The sequence below is a fragment of the Arvicanthis niloticus genome, chromosome 1 (genome assembly GCF_011762505.2).
Source record: "Arvicanthis niloticus isolate mArvNil1 chromosome 1, mArvNil1.pat.X, whole genome shotgun sequence".
Classification (NCBI taxonomy): Eukaryota; Metazoa; Chordata; class Mammalia; order Rodentia; family Muridae; genus Arvicanthis; species Arvicanthis niloticus.
In genome coordinates, this window is record NC_047658.1 from 112970410 (window position 1) to 112985857 (window position 15448).

At 47.5% G+C, this 15448-nt stretch overlaps 1 protein-coding gene across 2 annotated transcripts; it reads right to left on the bottom strand.

The window, feature by feature from the left end:
• Nucleotides 1-2642: 2642 nt before the first annotated feature.
• Nucleotides 2643-4746, bottom strand: C1H11orf86 (chromosome 1 C11orf86 homolog). 2 transcript variants are annotated; one of them, XM_076915168.1, is made up of 2 exons: nucleotides 4229-4746; nucleotides 2643-3608 (listed from the first exon to the last, which is right to left on the bottom strand). In XM_076915168.1, exons 1-2 carry the CDS (start codon nucleotides 4499-4501, stop codon nucleotides 3513-3515), a joined length of 369 nt encoding a protein of 122 aa, XP_076771283.1. In that variant the 5' UTR covers nucleotides 4502-4746; the 3' UTR covers nucleotides 2643-3512. The 2 variants fall into 2 exon arrangements, with proteins under 2 accessions (XP_076771283.1, XP_034350936.1); XM_034495045.2 differs by having other exon boundaries at nucleotides 2699-3611; nucleotides 4229-4732.
• Nucleotides 4747-15448: the final 10702 nt, after the last annotated feature.

The following is a 15448-nucleotide window of genomic DNA, read 5'->3' on the forward strand; positions in this document are numbered from 1 at the left end:
GCACCTGGATTTTTCTATGAGTGCTTGGGATTGAACTCGGGTCCTTGTGCTTGGGTAGCAAGCCTTTAACTGTTTGATGTATCTCCCCAGACCTTGGACATTTTACACACTTTGTTCTTTAGCTTGATAAGGGCAAATCGGGAGGGCAAATGTGTGAGGGTTTTCTCTTGGGATATAGCACCCTAAAGGATCAACATGCCCATTTTACAGAAGAGACAGTTAAGACCAGAGGAGAAGGGGTCAAGAAGACGGTTCAGTGTGTAGAGGTGTACACTCACATGCAAGTTTGGTGACTGGAATTTGATCCCAGGAGCCCAAGTAAAAATGGAAGGGGAAAACCTATTCCACAAAGTTGTCCACTGACATCTACATGTGTACTATGGCGTGTGTTCACACACATACAACATGCACACAACTGAGAGGGGGAGGGGGAGGAAAGGAAGGGGGAGGGGAGGGGGAGGGGGAAGGGGAGGCAGGCCCTGCCTTCTTCATCTCCTCTGACTGGCTGTCCATACTCCCACAGTCTCCCTCAGAGTGGGGTTTTGAACATCTAACATAAGCCTGACCTGGGAGGCAGCTGCTCTGGCTGTCAGTCCCAGTTTGCCTCTGGCCCACTGTAGCTCTGCTCTCCTCATCTGTAAGATAAATGGCCTCAGAGAGAGGCTGGGGACACAGTGTTTTCTGTGGGCCTCACTGCTTCCCTACTAGTGCAGCCATGAGGCCCCTCTTACCCAGCAGGATTTCTTCCCCCAACCTGCTCCCAGCCTTCTTCCTTTCAGGAAGCTGAAGAAGATGCCCACTTAGGCTCAGAGCCCAGCCCTGGTGCAGAAAAGCAGGCCTCCTGTGTGGTCCCTCTCCCTATGCTGCACTGGTGAACATCGATTCCGTTTTGTAACAGAGCATCAGGCAGCTGCCTGTGCCTTACGGACACAGTCTGAACCACTCGAGGACAGAAGGAACACTGATGGAGCCGTGCTGGATGAGGAATATGCTCCCCAGCACTGAGCAGGTGGAGAAGAAGGCGGCTTGAGGACGGGAGCTGAGCAGGGCAGACGAGTGCAGTGAGTCCCAGGCCTGCTAGTTGTAAGACCCAAGACCCCTGGTCTAAGACTGAGAGGCTTTGCCCACAGAGGCCAGAGGAATAAGAGCACATATGGGGGGGGGGGGGGGGCGCTGAAAAGAGGATGTAGATCCAGACAGCTGAACGGATGCTGTCTGTAGGCAACTGAGTGGCAAGTCCTGGCATGTGTCTCTGTACAGGTCATGCTGCCCCATGCTAGGGAGACCTCTGGATACCATAACCTTTGTGCCTATATTAACACAAACGTCTAGAAGGTAGGGAATGTATATCCTCCATGAGGCAGCTAGCTAATTGGCTAGGAAGTACGCCCACCCTGAACTAAAAGCTACATAACCCCCAACTCTTTCTGGTCAGATCTGAGCTCAGCCTGACTATGGTTCTGGCCTGACTCAGGAGGCCTTGCCTCCTCCCTGCCAAATCTGGAAAGATAAGGTGGTCGTCTCCTTTGATGGATAGAGAAACTGAGGCTCCAAGTGCAGGAGGGACTAGGCAGCTGTTACAGAGCCTGGCTCGAAGCACTCCTTCTCGGTGGCCTATAAAACCAATGGAAGTGAAAAGATGGGCAAGGTATGCAACAGGGATGTGGAAGGCAGTGGGGAGTAGGGAAAAAAGTCGTTTGCAGCAAATGCATGCAGTGCCCAAGCCAGGGCGTTGCGGTCTGAGACTTTTGAGCCAGGGCGTTGCAGTTGAGGCCTTTGGAGCAGTTTGTACTTCTGAGTCACACCATAGCCTGTCTGAAATCTAGCCTTTGTCCATGTTGATCCATGTGCAAAAGATACTTCCTGAACACCCACAATGCAGCCAGCATGGTCTGAAAGGGACATTCACAGCAAGTGCAAGGAGAGGCAGCCTTGTCCTCCTATGAACTTTGGTCAGCACAGGCTATGGGTGCAACCCCTATTTCCTAGTCAGTGATTCAGACTGATAATGTTGCAGTCCTACTAAGTGGCAGTGGTCTCTGCTCCAGCTAAAATCCCTCCCTCAAACACATGAGATTCCCATGTCCTCTGGCCCAAGTGACCCCAAATCAGAAACTTGAGAAGCTGACTCACAGCTCTGGAGGCCATGCCAGAAGGTCAAGGGTCAGGCGTACTAACACACCCTGCAATCTCAGCATCTGGCAGTTAGAGGTTGGGGATCAGGAGTGCAACGCCAGCATTGACTTTATGTTGAGTGTGAGGCTAGCCTTGGCTACAAGAGACCTTACCTCAAAATAAAGATAGAGCTGGCAAGATTGCTCAGTGGGGAAATCACTTGCGGTGTGTCCTTGATAACCTGAGATCCACCCCCAAGACACACAGTGAAAAGAGTGAACCAACTATGGAAGTTGTCCTCTGACCTTCACATGTGCACTGTATCATGCACATGCAAAAATGTGCACACACACACCAAGTGTGTGATCACACAAATAAAAATGTAATTTTTAAAGTTTCTGCTCCATTCCCTCAGTCCAGCTTCCAGGCAAAGTTCCCAGTGGGCACCAGGGACAAATACTGCCCAGGACCTCTTTTGTACCTTAGTGGTCCTACAAGATTTCTGAACTCTGAGAAAACAAGGAGCCCATCACTGTATTACCCTTCAGAGTGAGACCGTGGACTCTGGTCTCTCTCACAGGAGTTGGGAGAGGCTCAGAGCTTGTGTATTAGTTACTAGGCAAATAGTTTCCTTCAGCTCAGTGGCTTTATTAATGTGTTCAACCCCAATGTTAGGCAATGTGCAGGCACGTGTGAGTGTGTGTGTGTGTGTGTGTGTGTGTGTGTGTGTGTGTAGAAGAAAGGCCTCTTCTCCACTCCTGGCCTCAGTTTCCCTCTGTCACACAGGGAGGGAAGACTTCCCTGCTTCCTTCATCAGGATACCATGAAGTCCAAAGGCAGCATTATGCATGTTCCGGCTTCTTGGGCACACGGCACCCACACCGAGGACAGTCCAGACATGGTCCTTGCCTTTGAAGGCTCACAGTCTATGAGGGAGGCCCAAGTCTTGGCCAGTCACCAGCAGCTGCCCGGAAAACCAGGTGGAGCTTTGCCCTGTGATCAGGTGATATTCACAAAGTTCTCGGCCTTTCTTTGGCTTCACTGAATTCTGACCTGGAAGTAGGTGGCTGGTCTGTGTGGGGCCAAGGGGTCAAAATCGCTACTCTCATTTCTGTGTAGGTCCCCAAGTCCTTCATACATGTCAGTCCAGGGAGTCTTTAAACCCGAAAGGCAGAGAACGTTCTCCTCAGGCCTATGGAGGTCTTTGCTAAGAGATAGAGGCCAGAACTAAGAAGGGCAGCCACATAGGGCCTTAAATGATCTGATGTCAGAGGCCTCATTGGGTCACAAGACAAAGTTCAAAGGCTGGAACAGTTCAGAGTTCAGAAAAGCCATGTAGAGGCCGATGAGGAGGCACAGGAGTGTGGCCGGTGGAGTGAGGGACAGTCACAGCAGTTCTAGTTGTTGGTGTCCAACAAGGTCTCTGGGGAGGCTGGCTGATTCAGGGTCACACTGGGGAAGCTGGCGACAAAGCTCCTCCACCTTCTTTTCACCTGCTGGAAGACCAAAGTAGGGGAAACATCATAGTAGTAGCTTCAAGTGGTGTTCCACTCCTAGCCACCAGGTGGGGGTAGAGCCTTGAAAGAGAAGCTAAGCTCCTGGGGGAGGGGAGACCCTTCCCCCTGGGAGGCAGGGCCAGGAGGGGTGGGGGAATCTTCTCTTCATCCCTGGTGAGAAGTACAGACAGTAACTTGCCAGAAGTTGCATTGGCCAATTTCCCTGCCTCCTGCTCTAGTCACCCTTGCAACGCAGTATTACAGCAATCATCTTAATACAGCTCTGAAGAGCTAGTGTGGTGATGTACGCCTGTACTGAGCTCTCAGAACACAGAGTGGGATCAAGAGTTCCAGGCCACTCTGGGCTACTTAGTGAGACCTCATCTCAAAACAGAAACAGCTCTGACCATATTCCACTCAGGCCCCATTCACCCACCCTCTTCCAACCTTCAGCGAATCCCCAGTGCCCACAGGGGGTGGGGTGGAGGGAATCACAACTGCTTTTAGTCAAATGCATTCAATTCCTGGGTATTTTGCTTGGCGTTCCTCAGGTCAGCTGTGCTGTCCTGAGTTCCCACCCTTCCCCATGAAACTGATAATTCAATTTGAAGCCGCACCTGTTGGTATTGTCTCAGCCACCGCCGGCTGCCTCCTCTCTGGGTTTGGATCAGCTGCTCTGTGTCTCCCAGGGTCCCTGGCAGCCGCTCCTGGACAGAGACCTCCAGCCCATCCATGCCATCGAAGCCCTGCGACCTGGACTTTTCACGGCCCTGTCTGAGGCTCAGTGCCCGGTGGAGTCGGCCCTCCAAAGATCTCCCCTGGGACTCATGGAGCCTCCCATAGCAGGGCCGGGGTTCTCGAAAGGACTGACTGCGCAGGCTGGTCCCCATGGTTCTACAGGCTAGCACTAGTCTGTAAGCCACTAGCTTTGTGAGATGGCCTGGTGCCTTCACTCCTATGATGGGAGATCACTTGAAGGCAAAGGTTAGTGTTGCTGAGGTGGCTGTCATAAACCAAAGGGCAGGCCACAAAGGCCAGACATCTCTGAGTCATTTCCCCATTGACTTTCACCCTGTGCGACTATATAGCCCAGGCTGGCTTCCAGCTCAAGATCCTTCTGAATGCTGGACTGGCTCCTACTGTCTTCCCTCCTGCCTCCAGTCTTCTCTGACCTCTCCACCCTGGAGACCTTGGCTGGTCTCCTCTGGCCTTGGCCTCGGCTGGCCATGCCACTCATCTCATTGACATTAAGCAAAGATTACGTCCACAACAGAACAGGAAACAGAACAGCTTCAATCTAGAACAGTCAAAACCATAAATACCAGAGTGGAATTGGGTAAGGTAGGGGCAGGACAGTAGACAGTACTTGTTTTAATGGCTTCTAGACCTTCAGTTTTACAAGATGAAAAGCACTCTGGAGGTCAGTGGCACATATCCAAAACCATGACCTGCAGGGGCTGGGGAGATGGCTCATTCATAAAGTGCTTGTTGCACAGGATGAGTTTGGTTCTCTGGTGGCCCTGTGGAAAGGTGGATGTGCAGGGCACATCTGTCATCCCAGCACCAGGGAGAGACAGGAAACTCCCTGGGATCTGCAGTCTCTGTTTGAGTTGCATTGGTGAGCTCCTGGTTCAGCGGGAGACACTGTCTCAAAAAATAATGTGAAGGCTATCGAAATGGTTGAGTGGGTACAGGTACTTGCTGCCAAGCCTGATAACCTGAGTTTGAACCTCGGAATTTACCTGGTGGAGAGAACTGGCTCCACAGGTTTTCCTCTGTCTACCACACATGCCCCGTGGCTTTCAAGAATACACAGTATGCAAACAAACAGATAAATGTAATTTGAAAATGTATAATGGTGAGGCCAGGTGAGGTGACTCATGTTTTTTATCTCAGTGCTCATGCCAAGGGGATCTCTGTGAGCTTGAGGCTATCCTGGTCTACACAGCTAGTTCCTCTCTCAAAAACTAAAAATAGAAAAAGAAATTAAAGGTAGAGAAATTAAAGGTTGACACCTGATGTCAACTTCTGGCCTACACACACACACACACACACACACACACACACACACACACCTTCACACACCCCAGACAGAGACACAAAGAAAAAATGACCCATAGTAAATATTATTTCAGTGCCAGACTTTTGTTATTTTGTTTTAGACAGGGTCTTATGTTGCCCAGATGGGCCTCGATATGCAGCAGAGGATAATCTTGAACTCCTGAGCCCTGCCCTCCTCCACCTCTGAATTCTTGGATTACAAGTATGGATCACCATGCCTTGTCTAGATAGTGCTGGGGATGGAACACAGATCCTTGTGCACGCTAGGCAAGCACTGTACCGGCCATGCTACATCCTCAGTCTGGCAGGTTGTGTGTGTGTGTGTGTGTGTGTGTGTGTGTGTGTGTGTGTGTGTGTGTGTGTTGGGGGCGGGGGGAGAAAACAGGACAGCGCCAGGGTAGGTGTCAGGAGAACTGCATTTTTCAGCCTTAGCTTTGCCCTCAATATTCTAGCAGAGCACATGGTTAAGAGCTCAGGCTCTGGGCACTGCCTTCTAAGTAGACTGCAGTTTCATTGCTTGAAGTTCTGTGACCTTGGGTTACATCCTTCTCTCTTCGGTCCTCTCAATGTAAGGGTGACAAAGAACTCAGGCTAGATCCAGGCAGACCACTACTGAACATCTTTAGCCCCAGCACTCAGGAGGCAAGGGCAGACAGATCTCTGTGGATTTGAGGCTAGCCTGGTCTACAAGTCCAGGACAGGGTTGTTACACAGGAAAAACCCTATCCCAGAAAATAAAACAAATAGCAAAACAACAACAATAAAGAGAACCCAGGCCATTGTGTGAATTAACTGGGGTGCAGAGGGCCTTGGACACATGTCCCAAGCAAGTTGATGACATTCATTCTTGTGTGTGAACCAGTCTCTTGTAAATTTCCTCATCTATAAAATGGGTTAGATAGAAAAAAATGATATGAACATGGAGTGAGGCTACCCACAGTAGGACAAGACTGGGAAGAGGTGTTCTGGGCTAGCAGATTCTTTAGAATTGTATAACTTGAAGACTAAGGGACATCCACATATCTGGAACAAACTCGGTTTTTATTTTACCCAGTACTCTGGGCATTTTAATGACCAATGTCCCCATTTCTGGGGCTAGAAAGTTGGTTCATTGGGCAAAGGCATTTATCATCAGCCTGGGATGCACATGGTGGAAGGAGAGAACTGGCTCCTGAAAGTTGTCCTCTGATCTCTACACTCACACCACAGCTGCTCTACACACACACACACACACACACACACACACACACACACACAGAGACCCAATAATGTAACTTAATTTTTTAAAGAAATCTACATTTCCAATTTAAAAACAGTTGCAAGTGTTTTGCCTACATGCACATATGTGTACCATGTGCCTGCCTGGTGCCCGAGGAGGCCAGAAGAGGGAGGTGGACCTTCTGGAGCTGGAGTTACAGACCACCATGAGCAACCATGTTGGTGCTAGTTAACAAGTGCCCTTAACCCCTAGTAACTCTCTTGCCCCATATTTCCAATTTTTGTTTTATTATTTGATTGAAACAGGATTCCAGGGGCTGGAGAGATGGCTCAGTGGTTAAGAGCACTGACTGTTCTTCCAGAAGTCCTTAGTTTAATTCCCAGCACCCACATGGTGGCTCACAACCATCTGTAACAGGATGCCCTCTTCTAGTGTGTCTGAGACATCGACAGTGCACTAACATGAATAAAATAAATAATCTTTAAAAAGAAAAGCCATCTCTCCAGCCCCTCGTCTTCCCACATCTGGACCTGAGCCATACATTCCAACAAGTTTGCTTGACGCCATGACGCTGGGTAAGGCAGACTGTTCAGCCAGCGGACCAACAGTGCACACATCCAACTTATCCCTCCAGACCAAGCATCCCCTGAAGGCTAGGAAGCCATCATTTTTATCTTTGTATCTTTAGGACCAGACATCGTGTTAAATACTGAAGGCTGTTAAGTTACCGGTTGCTACAGGACAGATCACCTAGGGGAAGGAATGTAGACCTTGAATGAGACAATTGTAATGGCTTACCTGTCCTACCTCCTCCTCCTTTTTTTTTTTTTTTCCTGACAGAGTTTTACAGCATTGTTTGTCCTGGAACTCACTAGGTAGACCAGGTAGCCTTAAACTCCCATAAAGATCTCCCCAGTGTTGAGACTACATTCTTGTGCCACCATGCTCTGTCCTACTTTAGTTTTACCCATTATCTTTCGAGCAGTTTTTGCTGGTTCTGGAGCTAATCCTTCTATGGATATCATCTAAACCTCCAGAGAGCTTAAATGAAATTTAGTGGCTTAAAACAACATTAGCAGCTTAAGACAGCACACCGTCATTATCTCTTTGTTCCTCTGTGTATGTGGGGGGGGGGATGTGGGGGGTTGGGAGCGGCTTAGCCTGGTACAGGCTTTTCAAGGGCTCCCAAGGACAGTGTACAGTGGGCCCCCAGGTGCCCAGGGAGTGGACGTGTTGTCAAGCGTCAGGCTCACTCATTCATTCGTGGAACTGTTTACAGAAGTCTGCTCTTCACAGATTATTATTAGACCAAGGGCCTCAGTTTCTTGTTGGCTGTCACTACTTGATCCCCTTTAGAGAGTCACTCAGGAGACAGCAGCTTGCTTCAGTCAGCGTAAGCAAGTGTGAGGGCCTGAGAGCAGGAGCAAGACAGAAGCCAGGCTCTGGGCTGTGACGTTAGAAGTGACATTCATCACTCTCTGCTATATTCTGTTTCTCAGAAGGAAGTTGCCAGGCCCAGCCTGCTCTCAGGGGCGATGGGGCCCAGGGAGCTGGACGTGGAGGCTATGCTGCATAATTGTTCTCTTATGTTTATTACATTTTAAAACATATTCTTTCCCCTCCCAACCCACTCAACTTCATGTTCTTTCTCTGTTTCTTAAAAAAAGAAGAAGAACAACAACAAAAGACAAAAAAAAACAAAACAGACAAAAATAAAATAAAATCAATAATATAAAACAAAGGGCTGGAGAGATGGCTCAGTGGCTAAGAGTACTGACTGTTCTTCCAAAGGTCCTGAGTTCAATTCCCAGCAACCACATGGTGGCTCACAACCATCTATAATGGGATCTGATGCCCTCTTCTGGTATGTCTGAAGACAGCTACAGTGTACTCACCTACGTAAAATAAATAAAATCTTAAAAAAAAAAAATAATATAAAACAAAAAGTGCATGAAACCCCCACAGAGTGTTTTGCTTTGGCCAACCACTTTGGCCTGCCCTGGAGTGTGATTGATATACCCAGTGACTAGGTTTCTTTTCTTTTCTTTTCTTTTTTGGAGGTGGGGGATATTTGTTTTAGTCAACTTGACCCTAGCTAGACTCATCTGGGAAGAGGAAACCTCAACTACAAAAATTCTTGCATCAGATTGGCCTGTGGGTAAGGCTGTGAGGGCGTTTTCTTGTTTACTGACAAATGTGGGAGGACACAGCTTACTGTGTGTGGTGTCACCCCAGGACAGTAGTGATGACTGTATACAAAGGCAGGCTGATTGACAGCTTTCTTTCATGGTCTCTGCTTGAGTTCCTGTCCTGACTTCCCTTCATGATGGGCTGTAATCAGGATGTTTAAGTCAAATAAACCATTTCTCCCCAAGTTGCTTTGGTCATGGTGTTTATCACAGCAATGGAAAGCAAACCAGGACAGAGGTGATGAACATCAGGAACTTGGGGATCACTGCGGCTATATTAGAGTCTACAGCAGAGGGGTAGCATTCCAAACACATGGCACAGCCTAAGTCCAGGGCCTTGTTCTTTTTTTGTTACCCAGGCTGGTTTGAAACTATGTGTAGCCTTAGTTGGCTTCAGATTTGCACAGTTTCTTCTGTGACCATCCTTGAAGGAAAGGAAACAAAAAGAGAGAAACTTGTGTGATCAGCGATCAGCGTATTGAAATAACAGACCCCCCCCCCCCAGCTGGGGGTGGGAAGGTGGCGGCACATTTGGGAGACAGAGGCAGACAGATCTCTTGAATTTGAGGCCAGCCTGGTCTCTACAGATCGTGTTCCAGGACAGCCAGGGCTACTCACAGAGGACAACCTCCCCAACCCCACAAAAAAAAAAAAAAAAAAAAAAAAAAAGAAAGAAAACAAAACAAACAAAAGAAAAAAGAAAGAAAGGAAAGAAAGATAGAAGAGTCCCTGAACAATTTCCCAGGATTTCATGCTGGGCAGAAGGAAAGGCTGAGGCCAGGAACTAGCCAGAGGAGGAAGCTGCCTCCCAGGAAGAGATTTCACATAACTGTGACCATGCATGGCTCAGCCTCCTAAGGTATAGGATTACAGATGTAAGCCACCCCCTCCAGCTAGGCTTCTAGTTTTCTTGTTCAGACAACTGGTCTACACGCTTGGTTTTTAGACACCCACAGAGAAGCTGGGAAGGTTCTTAGGTTCACTTAATTCAACCTTATCACCTGGTGACAAATGCTCTGCCCACCAAGCCGTCACACAGCCCTCCACCTTATCACTTAGGCGATTCAAAGTGAATAGCAAACAACCACACAGTTACTGAAAAACTACCCATAAAAGCTCCCGGAGCAGAAGAGCGCTCACTGCTTAAGGTTTCCTGTATGGGAGGTGAGCTTAATTTTCAGAGCCAAGAACACAACTTGTTCAGATACGCAGGGGTGATGTGGGTTTGTCCTGTCTCTTGAGCTTTTTCCTTGTCTGGGTTCACAAACTCCCTTTGTTAACAAGCACAAGCGTGCACCCCATTGTAAGCCCACTGCAGAAACAAGTCTGTGCAGAGGCCTGAGAAGCTATTTGCACAACCAGGTCCCAGGCATTCCTTATCTTATGGGAGATCTTGGAAACACATTGTTCAAAGTCCTTATAGCTTCAAGACTTAAGATGTCCTTAAGAAGCAAATGTTAAAACAAAGCCCTTTGGTTGACATCTGAAGTCTATTCTTTCTTGCCTAGGTGATCCAAGGTGACCAGTGTAGAGTGAAAAATTATAAAGGCCATTTATGAAATATGTGTAGATTCTTTGCCCTTAGACCTGGGCAGAAAAGTGCAGATTCCAGAACGAGGAACTGAAAATAAGATTTCAGGCCTTCACTTCCCCGGAGCACATTCCGGATGGGAGGACATTATTCCCTGAATCAAGCCTCAGGCAGTAGGCCCGCCTATGGGTGGAAGAGGCCCAAGGCAGGAAGACACATTCCTGACCATAAAAAATACAAGCCATCTAGGTGGGGCTGTGACTGGAGGAAATGAGAAATATTTTGTAATGACGGTATAGGGGATAGTGACTTGGTAAGACCACATTTTTGAGAAGAATGAGTGTGCAGAGTGATTTTCACATGACTCTAGATCATTTGGGCTAGATTCCTCTGAAATGTTCCACTGTTCTTGGTTACCCCTCCCTCCCTTGGTCTTCCCAGTGCTATGTTCAAAATTTGTAAAACAACCAATCATGTATAACTTCGTGAAAATGCCTTCCTTTCCCCACCCCATGCTATAAAAGACCCCTTAGCCCGCCATTCAAGGCCAAACCTTGCTCTTGGAGCTAGAGAGCTTGTGGTTTGACCGCCGGCTAACTTCCCTAATAAAGCCTCTGCTGATTGCATCCAGGTATGGTTTCTTGTGATCTTTGGGTGGTCGTGATTTCCTGAGACTTGAGGAAGGGTCTCCCGAGTATGGGGGTCTTCAACCAGCAGAATACAAAAAAGCACAGCCAGGGAGTCCCAGGCTGTGGGATCAGAGGTCACTTCAGTTCTGGGAGCCTCAGTATCCACACCTGTCTAATGGGAACAGCATCCCTTCATACTTGATAAGGTTACTAGATCAACCAGAGGAGCTGTGGCTTTGAGTGGGTTGGATAGTCATCTCTCTTCTGGTCTCAACCTGTGGGCAATGACTTGGCTGTGGTGAGGTGTTTACCACAGGCTTTGTGTACTTGGGCTTGTGGGCATTGAAACGGCAATTTGACAGGGCAGAAACTTCATGTGTACTGTGGCTAAGGGGATGTTATGGTCACCCTAATGAGATTGGGAGGCAACCATCCATCCCTTTGCTTGTTGGGGGCCATTTATTCAGAGGAGAGGAGGAGAGGATCCCTGTGCTGACAGAGACCTCTACAACCAAACAGTATGGGGAAGATGTATCCCAAGGCTCTCCAGTGCTGGTGAAGGGTTGAAAGAACTTGTAGAGATGGGACTGTTCATACCAAATAGCCAGAGCAGGCAGCAGCTTAAAAGATTGAGTGGGAGAGGGGGAGAGCCGCAGGACTAAGGGAACTTGAAAACCACAATAGGGGGAGGTGTTGATATTTAAGTTGCCTCCAACCCCAAAACTATACCTAGGCAAGGGCATAGGGTAGCTTTGCACAGCTGTGCAGTTTGCACATTGTACCAATGATCCAAATTTGTAGAACAGGTGGGAACTTGTACCTGTGTCAGGCAGAGAAGGAAACAGCAAAGAAATGAGAATGAAAACCAGGGTCAGACTGACTTCATCAACCTGGATCAAGACTTCTCAAGAGTCTAACAGCAGGTGGCTCACTCTCAACTTGTTTAAGACCAGCATACTTAAGGAAAGTTTTCCTGTTGTAGTAGAATCCCTGGTATAGGAGGAAGCACAATTTCATTGAAACTTGACACAGGGTACATGTCATTTTTTCCAAGAAGATGGGTTCTAGAGATAGGATACCTGTACTACCTTCAGGGCCTGAGGTTCTGGCCTGTTCTCACTCATACAGATAGTCTAGAGGTCATTTGGGCTACAAGCCACCTCTCCTCTTGGTTGTGAGAACCTGGGGGAAGCCTCTGGCTATAAGAGTCATTTAGATTACTACCTGCCTCCAGTCCTGGTTGTAGAGGCTTGATATGGTCTGGATCAACAGATAACAGAGATCAGGGGCTATTAGTCACTTCCAATTCTCAACTTCCTGGATGGAAGAACAGAGTCTTCTCTTCTCTTCTCTTCCTCTTCTCTCTCTTTCTTTTAAACATCTTTCTCAATGGAAAGACAATCTTTTGTGCTTAACTTTCCTGGTTTCTCAGGAGATATGTGGGCTCAAGGATCTTAGTGCTATGCTCTTAAAACTAACCCATGTCTCCTTGGTCATGGATTGGTGGGACACTGCTACAGACCCAGTGACTTTCAGAGGGCCACCTTTCCCTCATTGTTATGATGGCTCAGCATGGCTTAGCAGTACTGAAATATGAAAACAATCCCCAGAGACCCAGTAATGTGGCCTGGATTCCTTGAGGACCTGGAAAATGGAAATATTAAAAAAGAAAAGATCTGGGACCCTTGCCTACTGTTCTTTCAGAAGATCTGGATTCAGTTCTCAGCAAATACATGACAACTCACAACCACCTGCAATTCCAGTTCCAGGGAATCTGATGCCCTCTTCAGGCTTCTGGGAATACCAGGCAAAACAGCCATACACAGAAAATAATAATAAATAACACCTTAAAAAAGAAAAAGGAGCCAGGTGGTGGTGGCACACGCCTTTAATCCCAGCACTTGGGAGGCAGAGGCAGGCGAATTTCTGAGTTCAAGGCCAGCCTGGTCTACAGAGTGAGTTCCAGGACAACCAGGGCTACACAGAGAAACCCTGTCTCGAAAAACCAAAAAAAAAAAAAAAAAAAAAAAAAAAAAAAAAAAAAAAAAAAAAAAAAAAAAGAGTTATCCCTCAATAGCTCATCATAGCTGCTTGTTTGCCCATACCCAGACCTGAGTTGGCCTGCTACAGGTTGTTGGTTGTCAATTCTTCCTTTCTTAAATACAAGAAGCCTGGAGTCCCCTGTAGTACAGGACTCTTGGCCTCTGGGCCAGTTTCATTTACTCCAATCCTTTAAAACTAATTCTCATGGGCAGGTTTCTATTTATCATGAACAAATATTTGTTAAACTAAACTATCGCTCTCTCTCTCTCTCTCTCTCTCTCTCTCTCTGTCTCTCTCTCTCTCTCTCTCTCTCTTTCTCTCTCTGGTTTTTTAAGTCAAGTCTGTGTAGCCCTGACTGTCCTGAAACATACTCTGTAGACCAGACTGGCACTGAACTCAGAAATCCATCTGCCTCAGCCTCCCAAGTGCTGGGATTAAAGGCATGTGCTACCACACCTGGCTTTGATACCATATTTAAAAATAAACCAATGGTACCACCACCACCTGGCCAAACTCAACTCTTACAGTGGCTGTACTGAAATGTGAGCAAGGGATTAGAAGACAAAAACCACATCACTCTCCAGAAAGTGGAAGACACAAAGAAGGCCTTATAGAAGCCCTTGAGATGCTGGATACACTTCCCTCCCTATCTGTCCTGGGTTCATATCCTATATATCCTATGCATCACAGCCGAACTCCTGGCCAAACCTGCCTAAGGCCAGGGTATGCCCTTTTGTCTGGTCTTACCTGTTGAAATTTCCTAGGATTCTAGCCAAGTTTCCCAAGATCTCATTATCAGTCAAAAAAAAAAAATCAATAAAAAATTTCTGAGCTCCACCCAAGATTTCCTGACACATAATCTTTAAGAGTGGGTGTGAGCCCAGAAATCAGGTTGGTTTTGTTTTTAGAGCACCAGGAAGGTTATAACCACAGAAGCCTGGGAAATACTTCCGAGGCCTCCCATCTGGAGAGCTTCCAAAACCAGCATGGAAATACAGGGCCCTCAGTCCCCAGGGATGGGCTTGGGTGGCTTGGGACGCTACCACTGTTTCTGACTTCAGGTTACTTTTATAAGGCAGACCTTCATACCAGAGATTCTAACATGAATGGTACTGAGCCTAGGCTGAGAAGTAGTTTACAACCATGCTAAAACTTCTCACCCCAGCTTTAGGTCAGGCAGCTTGGTCACTTGGCCTCTGGGGCCTGGAACGCGAGCCATCCCCATCTCTGTCAGGGAAACTCATCATGGGACAGGAGAAAGCCTGGGTAAACAATTGTCTTGTTTCCTAATCTAAGTTGAGCTACATAAAACGATGCTAGAGCGTACGCTCAGGGCCTGCAGTGCCTTTGTCCACAGCTGTCCTCTCGCTTTCTTTCTTTTCTTTTTTCTTTTTTTGGTTTTTCGAGACAGGGTTTCTCTGTGTAGTCCTGGCTGTCCTGGAACTCATTCTGTAGACCAGGCTGGCCTTGAACTCAGAAATCGGCCTGCCTTTGCCTCCCAAGTGCTGGGATTAAAGGCATGTGCCACCACTGCCGGCTGTCCTCTCACTTTCTGGTTCTGTCTCCATCAGTTTCTTTGTTCATGTCTGAGTCATTTGGGGTGGGTGTAGAAGTCATGTGAACCTTCAGGCAAACACAGGTCCTCTGCTCGGAACTCAGCGTTTACAGGAACCAAGAAGGATCAAGTCACACCATCTCACACAAACCCTTTTGCATGGCCAGCTAAACCTTTCTGAAGGACACTGGGATCCATGCCTTATACCTACGTAGTGGAGGAAAGTTATCTATAGACAGGAAATCACAAGGTTCCATACCGAGAAGAGTAATTAGGATCAGCAATGGAAAGACTCAGTCACCATTAAGTGTAATCTCTTTTCATGTGGAAATCCAGTTAGAGAGGTAGAGGCCTTTGCCCAAAGTCACAGAGTTTGAACTCTTCCTGACTTAACTCCAGCTCCAGGTTAACTGACACACCGTTGACCTTATACACAGATATGCCCATAAATAAATAATGATATGGTTTTTGAGACAAGTTCTTATGTAGCCCAGACAGGCCTAAAACTCTTGCTTCTCAGTTGAGTGTGGTGGCATATGCCTTTAATCCAGCACTCAGGAGACAGAGGCACTTGAATCTAGAAGTTCCAGGCCAGCCTGAACTACACAGT

Coding starts and splice junctions, on each gene's coding strand:
- C1H11orf86 (XM_034495045.2), bottom strand. CDS start 4,501: ATGGGGACCAGCCTGCGCAGTCAGTCCTTTCGAGAACCCCGGCCCTGC. Junction 3,612..4,228: donor GGCTGAGACAATACCAACAG/GTGCGGCTTCAA, acceptor TTGGTCTTCCAG/CAGGTGAAAAGAAGGTGGAG.